Source organism: Salvelinus sp. IW2-2015, linkage group LG15, assembly GCF_002910315.2.
Source record: "Salvelinus sp. IW2-2015 linkage group LG15, ASM291031v2, whole genome shotgun sequence".
NCBI classification, from domain to species: domain Eukaryota; kingdom Metazoa; phylum Chordata; class Actinopteri; order Salmoniformes; family Salmonidae; genus Salvelinus; species Salvelinus sp. IW2-2015.
The window spans coordinates 61,083,486-61,094,034 of NC_036855.1; the positions used below are offsets into that span (position 1 = coordinate 61,083,486).

The 10,549-nt window shown below is 41.8% G+C and overlaps 1 protein-coding gene across 3 annotated transcripts in view; it reads left to right on the top strand.

Annotated features, from left to right (window-relative positions):
- LOC111974499 (vitamin D(3) 25-hydroxylase) overlaps nucleotides 1-9,840 on the top strand; it is a 19,708-nt gene extending 9,868 nt beyond the window's left edge. For 2 of the 3 annotated variants that reach the window (XM_024002222.2, XM_024002219.2), the window contains exons 3-9: nucleotides 389-541; nucleotides 819-979; nucleotides 3,351-3,524; nucleotides 3,684-3,822; nucleotides 3,898-4,085; nucleotides 7,065-7,206; nucleotides 9,459-9,840. In XM_024002222.2, coding sequence (XP_023857990.1) covers nucleotides 389-541; nucleotides 819-979; nucleotides 3,351-3,524; nucleotides 3,684-3,822; nucleotides 3,898-4,085; nucleotides 7,065-7,206; nucleotides 9,459-9,646 — 1,145 coding nt within the window. In that variant the 3' untranslated portion in view covers nucleotides 9,647-9,840. Of the gene's footprint in view, nucleotides 1-388; nucleotides 542-818; nucleotides 980-3,350; nucleotides 3,525-3,683; nucleotides 3,823-3,897; nucleotides 4,086-5,788; nucleotides 5,935-7,064; nucleotides 7,207-9,458 lie in introns of all 3 variants that reach the window. The other variant, XR_011481083.1, reaches the window with a different exon arrangement.
- Nucleotides 9,841-10,549: the final 709 nt, after the last annotated feature.

Genomic DNA, 10,549 nt, shown 5'->3' on the forward strand with positions numbered 1-10,549 from the left:
TTTTCATGTCTTCACTATTTTTCTAGAATGTAGAAAATCATAAAAATAAAGAAAAACCATTGAATGAGTAGGTGTGTCCAAACTTTTGACTGGAATTGTATATACATATATACATATATATCAAGTACATTTKGACGCCAGGAAATGWACATAGTGAACTCTTACACATTGTAATAGAATACAGTATTTCAGAACGTGACCTACTGCTTGCATGTCAACATCAGACTGGGAAGAATTGACAATCTTCCCCTATTTGCAAGCATAGCCAATGACAATAAACCTTATTGGCATCTGACTTGAATGAACCAATAGAAATACATAAACATTGAATACATATTTCTGCAGTGGCATGTGGAAACATAACCAACCCTGTTACATGTGTCATCAGGGGTCATCATGGCAGATTTTGGCTCCAGCTGGAGGGACCACCGACGCTTTGCTCTGACCACGCTGAGAAACTTTGGTCTGGGCAAACGCTCCATGGAAGAGCGCATCCTTGAGGAGGTCTCKCACATCTGCTCTGAGCTGGAGCGCAATGCTGGTACAGCCACACACACACACAACGTACCACATAGTCATCACCATTCCTATTCATGTCATTATCACCACATACTTAGTATCCAGACCTAAGTTCCCCAATATCAACCAATTAGCGTTACAATATTTACAGTGTTGTATTAACATTGGGTATAAAGAATGTGGTAATTTTTACTCTCTATATCCTATCAGTGTGTTCAATTTTGGAAGCTCTGTGATCGGTGCTCTTATCTTGTCTGTGTGTATTGCCTGGTGCAGTGATCGTTGCTGTGTCCTAGCAGGCAGTTCGATGGACCCTCAGCACCTGTTCCATCTAGCAGCATCTAACATCATCTGCTCAGTGATTTTTGGGGAAAGGTTTGAATACGACAACCCAGTCTTCCTCACCCTCATCAGTAGGATACAGGATTTAACCAAAATTGCTATCGGACCTTGGGCCATGGTACAGAACACTATTATCACTARTACTGCTGCTACTCCACTACTTTTAATTGAAATAATGATAATATAATAATAATATATAAATCATAATAGAAAACCAGGGTRGTTCCACCAATAGAGTGCCTTTTATGTCCCTCCGACATTATGCGTGTACATTTTTATGAAACACTCAATTGAACAGTTCGATCACATACATCTATGCTGAAACTAAACTAATCCATGTAAAAACAATCCAATCGTGTTGAGGAAATATTGAATCAAATATTTCTCAGATACCGGAACTTGTCAAATCAAATAGACTTTATTACAAAAGTAACAGAAGCCGATTACAAAAGTAACAGAAGCCGAGCAATTCCATGGAACAACTGGATTCTCTCGTTTTAGAACTCAGGTTTATAGATTTCCACCTTCAGATAACACACATGGTCACTCCTCTCTATGTAAATGATTAACACCCCTTGGCCTCTTTCACCACCATTATCTTTCTGTCTCAATTCTTGCTTGTTAACGCCCACATCTGAATTATCTTTGCACAGTTTAGATTATATTGGTGGTGGCGACACCACAGTTTTAACACAAAAAATAATACATTTATTGCATATACTGTATATGTTCCTAATATAAGTGCATTTCTAAGAGTACTTAATAATTAATACAAACATGTCTRTCCAGTACATAACATGTCTCCCTAATACATATACATGGCTTGTGGTTTGAGTACTGATTGACTAAAGTACACAGTCACTGGCCTTCACTAGCTCAGGCCTATGCTGCCTATGAATGATTAACCCATGTGCATGTTCAACAGTCTCCACAGGACCAGACATGACTCAGAACAGTCAAGTCTGTATTGATCCAGCCTGCCACATCTACATATATTCTGCTTACATTCTGTTTTTTCATGTCTCATGATCAACCCTATGTTGATGCTGCTCTGTACATTCACATGAAGTCATCCTTCATTCTGCTTACATATGTTTAATAGTTGACCCCATATTGATTCTGCTTGCTGTTTTTGGAAAACAGTATAGGTATTGGAAAATCCCCATTATGTCATGGACATTTCTCCAACAATAGCAGTGTGTTTTCATTAAAATAAGTTATTTGTTTTTTCTGGGAATCCCCATTTTGGCATGTCCCACGTCACGTTTGTCCAACTTCTAGGAAAGCCCAACATTTTTATAGTTTTCCCCATCATCAAATCAAATAACATTTTATTGGTCGTGTACACATATTTGCAGATGTTATCGCAGGTACAGCGAAATGCTTGTGTTTCTAGCTCCAACAGTGCAGCAATACCGAGCAATACAAAACAATACACAATACACAAAAGAAGTACAGAAATATCTAATTTACGTGAGTATTCACACCCCTGAGTCAAAACTTTGTAGGGGCACCTCTGGCAGCGATTACAGCTGTGAGTCTTTCTGGGTAAGTCTCTGATAGCTTTTCACACCTGGATTGTGCAACATTGGCCCATTATTCATTTAAAATTCTTCAAGCTCTGTGAAATTGGTTGTTTATCATTGCTAGACAATCATGTTCACGTCTTGCCATAGACTTCAAGTAGATTTAAGTCAAAACTGTAACTCGGTCACTCAGGAACATTCACTTTTTGGTATGGCAACTGCTCGGCATCCGACCGCAAGGCGCTACAGAGGTTAGTGCGTGTGGCCCAGTACATCACAGTGGCCAAGCTTCCTGCCATTCAGGACCTCTATACCAGTTGGTGTCAGAGGAAGGCCCTAAAAATGGTCTAAGACTCCAGCTAGTCGTAACCTGTTCTCTCTGCTACCACACGGCAATCGGCACGGGAGTGCCAAGTCTAGGTCCAAATGGCTCCTTAACAGCTTCTACCCCTAAGCCATTAGACTGCTAAACAGTTAACCAAATGGCTATCCAGACTATTTGCATTGAGCCRCTTTTTTATGCTACTCGCTGTTTATTATCTATGCATAGTCACTATACCCTTACCGACATGTACATATTACCTCAATATACCTCGACTAACCTGTACCACCGCACATTGACTCGGTACCGGTAACCCGTGTACAGTTGAAGTCGGAAGATTACATACACTTAGGTTTGAGTCATTAAAACTCGTTTTTCAACCACTCCATTATTTTCTTGTTAACAAACTATAGTTTTGGCAAGTCGATTAGGACATCTACTTTGTGCATGGCACAAGTAATACATTTTTTACAAAATTACACTATCCCAAAGATAGTCCCTATTTGTTGAATGACACATATTGCCTGTTGTTGTAATCAGCCTGAGATCAGAAGAAGGCTTCAAGAAACWAATTTATTTTGCTAAACATTTATAGCTATATTGCTCTATGTCTCTTTGACCTGCTGATCTATCTCTTGTAGCTCTATGATATCATACCTGCCCTGAGGGCCCTACCCTTGCCCTTCAAGAAAGCCTTCCACATCTATGATGAAATCAAAGAACATGCACAGAAGGCTGTGACCAGCCACAAAAGTTCAAGGGTCTCAGGAGAGCCCAGGGACCTCATTGACTGCTACCTTGACCAGATTGACATGGTAACTAATCAGGAGAGAAATATAACTATGCAAGTTCAGTAAACAGAGACATTTTCAAAGTAGGTCAAACTTAGTAGTTGTGTTGTGCTGGCGCTCTAACCAAACATTGGGTTCTAAGTCCTAGGAATGTGTCTGTGTCTGTGTTTGTGTATGTCTCAGATTGGTGATGGAGGCTCCACATTTAATGACGTTCAGATCGTGTTTCTACTAATTGATCTTTTCGTTGCTGGAACAGACACCACTTCCAACACCCTCCGCTGTGCCATGCTACACCTGATGACCAACCAACACATACAGGGTGAGTAAATACACATACAACACACATACTGGGACACATTTTGTGTATGGTACACAAAGAGTGTGTGTGTTCCAGAACGTTGTCACCGGGAAATTGAGGACGTTCTTGAGGGACGTTCATACACATTGTTTGAGGACCGACACGCCATGCCGTACGTTCAAGCGATGATCCACGAGTCACAGCGGATGGCTGACACTGTTCCTCTTAGCGTGTTCCATAAGACCTCCTGCAACACGCAACTACAAGGCTACCAGCTGCCCCAGGTGAGCATGGACATGACAACTGATACTCTTACGTAACCGATTAACTTCTTTATGATAGGGGGCAGCATTTTCACTTTTGGATGAATTGCGTGCCCATAGTGAACTGCCTCCTACTCTATCCCAGATGCTAATATATGCATATTATTATTACTATTGGATATAAAACACTCTGAAGTTTCTAAAACTGTTTGAATGATGTCTGTGAGTATAACACAACTCATATGGTAGGCAAAAACCTGAGAAAAAATCCAAACAGGAAGTGAGAATTCTGAGACTGGTCAATGTTCAACTCATTGCCGATTCAATTCCCTGTAAGATATGGACGCTACCGTCCCACATATCCCAGAGAAGTTAACTAGCCTACTGATTTTGCTACACTCGTTTTGTCTAGGTGTCCTAGGCCTAGCTAAATGGTCTGTAACCTGATTTAATGTGTGCATTACTGTAAGAAGTAAACGTATGCGGACCARGTGTTGAATGCATGTGCCCCAGGAAACAGCCGAGTTCCGAGTTCAGGGCCAGCTCCTTCTTGACCTCTTGAGTCTGCCAGCCCAAGTGTATTATCAGTTGTTGTTCAAAGTGGTGACCAAAATACATATAAGCAAAAGGAACTACCAAAATATGTCCAAAAATAAAGACTAGCAGGCGGAGAAGCTCCGTAAACACCTCTCTCTCACGGATTGACTATCCCCTTGAATGCCTGCGCTGTTGTGCTTAAAACCTCTTGACGCTAGGGGTCAGATTTTTTTAATTTAAAAAAATAATGTTCCCAAGGTAAACGGACTATTTCTCAGGTCCAGATCGTAGAATATGCATATAATTTACAGATTACGATAGAAAACACTCCAAAGTTTCCAAAACTGTCAAAATATTGTCTGTGAGTATAACAAAACTGATTATGCAGGCGAAAACCTGAGAAAATCTAACCCGGAAGTGATTCTTTTATTTTTTTTATCTGTGTTTCCTGGCCCGTCTTTCTTCCATTTAAAGGGATATCAACCAGATTCCTTTTCCAATGGCTTCCTCAGGCTGTGACCAGGCTTTAGACGTAGTTTCAGGCTTTTCTTTTGAAAAATTTGCGAGATTTTTCAAAACTAGTCAGGTGTCCTCTGATTAGTTCCTGCGTGCGAGAGGGTAGCTCTCTATTTTCTTTTCTCTCTTATTGAATAGGTTACAGTCCGGTTGAAATATTATCGATTATGTTTGTTAAAAACAACCTGAGGATTGATTATAAAAAACATTTGACATGTTTCTACGAACATTACGGATACTTTTTGGAATTTTCGTCGAACGGAACGAGGCTTTGGTTTTCTGAACATAACGCGCAACCTAAATGACGTTTTTTTGTTATAAAAGTAATATTTATCGAACAAAAAGAACATTTGTTGTGTAATTGGGAGTTTCGTGAGTGCAAACATCCGAAGATTATCAAAGGTAAGCGATTCATTTTATTGCTTTTCTGACTTTCGTGACCAAGCTAACCAAGCTAATATAAGGCGAACTGTTCTAGCATTGATTGATACACTCACAAAAGCTTAGATTGCTTTCGCTGCAAAGCATATTTTCAAAATCTGACACGATAGGTGGATTAACAATAAGCTAAGCTGTGTTTTGGTATATTTCACTTGTGATTGCATGATTATAAATATTTTTTGTCATATTTTTGAATCTGATACGTTTGGGAATTTTCTTGTGCCTTTCAGGACCGGAACGAGGCTGTAGTTTTCTGAACATAACGCGCAACCCAAATGGCGTTTTTTTGTTATAAAAGTAATATTTATCGAACAAAAAGAACATTTATTGTGTAACTGGGAGTCTCGTGAGTGCAAACATCCGAAGATTATCAAAGGTAAGCGATACATTTTATTGCTTTTCTGACTTTCGTGACCATGCTAATTTGGGGCTAGCTGTTCTAGCATTGATTGATACACTTTCGCTGCAAAGCATATTTTCWAAATCTGACACGATAGGTGGATTAACAACAAACTTAGCTGTGTTTTGGTATATTTCACTTGTGATTGCAGGATTATAAATATTTTTTGTAATATTTTGCGCCCTGCAATTKAGCGGTTGTTTAGGAAAATGATCCCGTAAAAGGGATCCGTAGCGCAGAGAAGTTAAMGACCCGGTTGCTGCTGCCCCCTAGGGATGGGGTGTGGAAGTGGTAGTGTGTAGTGTCTATGTACTACCACTAAACTACTCCCCATATCATAACAATATGCTGCCACTGGTGACCTTAGAACCCTAACATAAAGATGACACCGCTCACATTGTGTGCGTTGCAAAATAAATGTACACATACATGTTATTCAATCATTGCACCCATACTGCTCGCGTGCGTCAGCGAGCGTCTGCGTAGCCAGGCGCTAAAATAGTACTTGGTTCTATTTGGGACGCTTGACGTGCTGCAAGTTCCGCCTCTCCCATCTCCTAATAGTTTTTTAGGAGCATATACCCACATGGGTGATTGAAAGATGAACTGAGGTCCACACTCCAGTCCAGTTGGTGGTGGTAATGCACCTTAAAGCTGGTTGCCAACCACCATATAAAGTCCAAAGAAGAAGAAGAAGCCTGAAGGAGGAGCGATTACTAGAAACAAACTCGGTTTACCCTTTTATCTGTGGATTAATTCTCGGAGTAGTGGACCTTGTGCATTTCAGGTAAAATAACATCCCAATGTTTATATCCCAGGACAAATTAGCTAGCAACAGCAAGTTAATGCTATAGTTGGTTCAGAGTTCGTTCTGATATTTCAACCTGCGTGTCCTGATCGCGTCTGGTTGGACAAAATCAACATGCGCGCGATGGTGCACACGGACGCACGCTTGTCCTGGGCTACAGGGAGTGATGTCATGATTGGTACAGAATGTAGGCTATACCTGAGATCATCTGTAAAACCTCCCCATTTCTCAGTCATATGAGTACATCTCTTTCTCCATCTCTTTCTCACCCTAACTACGCTTTCCTCTTTGGTTCCAGGGCACGATGGTGATTCCTAACTTGTCCTCAGTGCTTCATGAAGAGGGCCAGTGGAAGTTCCCTCAGGAGTTCAACCCTGACAACTTCCTCAATGAGGACGGCGAGTTTGTGAAACCAGAGGCCTTTCTGCCATTCTCAGCAGGTACAGAGAGAGAGGTAGAGCTAGAGGGAGATAGAGAGAAGATGCATAGAGATTGAACAAGAGAGTTTATGTTGGTATAAGTCATATAAGAGTGTGTACAGTGCATTCGAAAAGTATTCAGACCCCTTGACTTTTTCCACATTRTGTTATGTTACAGCCTTATTCTAAAATGTGTTAAATAGTTTTTRCCCCCCTCATCAATCTCCACACAATACCCCATAATGAAAAAAACAACAACATGTTTTTAGAAATGTTTGCAAATGTTTTAAAAATAAAAAACTTAAATAACATATTTACATAACTATTCAGACCCTTTACTCAGTTCTTTGTCGAAGCACCTTTGGCAGCGATGACAGCCCTGAMTCTTCTTGGGTATGATGCTACAAGCTTGGCACACCTGTATTTGGGGAGTTTCTCCCATTCCTCTCTGCAGATCCTCTCAAGCTRTGTCAGGTTGGATGAGGAGCATTGCTGCACAGCTATTTTCAGGTCTCTCTAGAGATGTTCGATTGGGTTCAAGTCCGGGCTCTGGCTGGGCCACTCAAGGACAATCGGAGACTTGTCCCGAAGCCACTCCTGCGTTGTCTTGGCTGTGTGCTTAGGGTCGTTGTCCTGTTGGAAGATTAACCTTCGCCTCCAGTCTGAGGTCCTGAGSGCTCTGTAGCAMGTTTTCATCAAGGATCTCTCTGTACTTTGCTTRGTTCATCTTTGCCTTGTTCCTGACTAGTCAAAAACAACTGAAAAAATCCCCTCAGCATGATGCTGTCACCACAAGGGATGGTGCTAGGGATAGTGCTAGGTTTACTCCAGACGTGACGCTTGGCATTCAGGCCAAAGAGTTCAATCTTGGTTTCATCAGACCAGAGAAAACTCCACGCGGGCTGTTATGTGCCTTTTACTGAGGAGTGGCTTCCGTTGGGTCACTCTATRATAAAGGCCTGATTTCTGGAGTGCTGCAGAGACGGTTGTCCTCTGGAAGGTTCTCCRATCTCCACAGAGGACATCTAGAGCTCTGTCAGAGTGACTATCGGGTTCCCGCCCAGCAATCGCCCATCGCTGATTGCTCAGCTTGGCCTGGCYYCCAGCTCTAGAAAGAYTATTTAAAAAAATAAAAATAAATGATCCCCAATTTTGTGGTATCCAACTGGTAGTAGTTACAGTCTTATCTCATCGCTGCAACTCCCATACGGACTCGGGAGAGGCGAAGGTTGAGAGCCATGCGTCCTCCGAAACACAACCCAACCAAGCAGCACTGCTTCTTGACACAATGCCCATCCAACCTGGAAGCCAGCCGCACCAATGTGTCAGAGGAAACACCGTACACCTGGCGACCGTGTCAGCGTGCACTGCGCCCGGCCCGCCACAGGAGTTGCTAGTGCGCGATGAGACAAGGATATCCCTGCCGGCCAAACCCTCCCTAATCCGGACGACCCTGGGCCAATTGTGCGCCGCCCCATGGGCCTCCCGGTCGCTGCCCCATGGGCCTCCCGGTCGCTGCCAGCTGCGACAGAGCCTGGACTCGAACCCAGAATCTCTAGTGGCACAGCTAGCACTGCGATGCAGTGCCTTAGACCACTGCGTCACTCAGGAGGCCTAGAAAGAGTCTTGGTGATTCCAAACTTCTTCCATTTAAGAATGATGGAGGCCACTGTGTTATTGGGGACCTTTGATGCTGCAGAAATGTTTTGGTACCCTTCCCCAGATCTGTGCCTCGACACAATCCTGTCTCAGAGCTTTACGGACAATTTCTTCGACCTCATGGCTTGGTTTTTGCTCTGACAAGCACTGTCAACTGTGGGACGTTATATAGACAGGTGTGTGCCTTTTCCAAATCATGTCCAATCAATTGAATTTACCACAGATGGACTTGAATCAAGTTGTAGAAACATCTCAAMGATGCTCAATGGAAACAGGATGCACCTGAGCTCAATTTCGAGTCTCATAGCAAAGGGTCTGAATACTTATGTAAATAAGGTATTTCTGTTTTTTATGTTTAATAAATTAGCAAACATTTCGAAAAGCCTGTTTTCGCTTTGTCACTATTAGGTATTGTGTATAGATTTCTGAAAAAAAACAAAAACAATTTTAGAATAAGGCTGTATCGTAACAAAATGTGGAAAAAGTCAAGGGGTCTGAATACTTTCCGAAGGCACTGTATATGTAAAAACGGCTTGTCCACCATGTTTATTAGAGCATGTGTAGGAGTGTGTTGTCAACATAAATAACTGTGTTTGTGTGTTTGTGTTCCCCAGGCTCTCGTGTATGCCTGGGAGAAGGGTTAGCGCGCACTGAGCTCTTTCTGATACTGGTGACCTTGCTTCGACGTTTCCAATTTGTCTGGCCTGAACAAGAAGGTGCACCCAACTTCCGCAAGGTTTTTGGCCTTGCACAGGCGCAAAAACCCTACCGCCTGGGAGTGCGCCTGAGGAGCAGCCAGTGATGGTGAAATACCGACAGTTTTCACTGAGAAGCAATATCACTAAAGCAGCACATTAAACAATGCTGTACCCTCCATTGAGTGCCTTGTAGTTTTTGATAACCAATTTTGTGACCTGTGATGGACAGTCGAAATCAAATGCTAAACAAATGATGTCATATTCTGCAGCCAGTCCAGAAATAAATGGGATAGTGATTTTTGTGTTTCATTTTCTCCCACCCATGACTATTCAAACCACATTCCATACAGAGACACAGTAAACAGACCCAGACACAGATATGATGCAAACATTTCTAATGAAACTAGAGAATAGAATGAAATGTAAAAGTCCTAAAAACAACACTCAAACAAAACAACCATCTAAGTATTTTTATTTCTTTATAATTTATTAATTTGAAAAGAAAATGCTCATAGCCCTCTGAACATACAGAACACTACTGGACTGTAGAAACGGTATATACAAAGGTGTGTAAAAGTCTTCTTTAAGGCCTAGATCAAACTATATGAACAAATTGTTCGTTTTTTCAAAGCACAAGTACATTAGCTACTCATCTTTTATTTTTGATATTAAACGGAGTCACATTGAAATAAAACTCTTCTACAAATCAAATACATTTTAATTAGTCACATGCGCCGAATACAACAGGTGTAGTAGACCTTACAGTGAAATGCTTACTTACGAGCTGTCACGACTTCCGCCGAAGTCGGTCCCTCTCCTTGTTCGGGCGGTGTTCGGCGGTCGACGTCACCGACCTTCTAGCCATCGCTGATCCATTTTTCATTTTCCATTGGTTTTGTCTTGTCTTCCTTCACACCTGGTTCCAATCCCATCAATTACATGTTGTGTATTTAACCCTCTGTTTCCCCTCATGTCCTTGTCGGTGATTGTTTGATTGTKTGTTATGT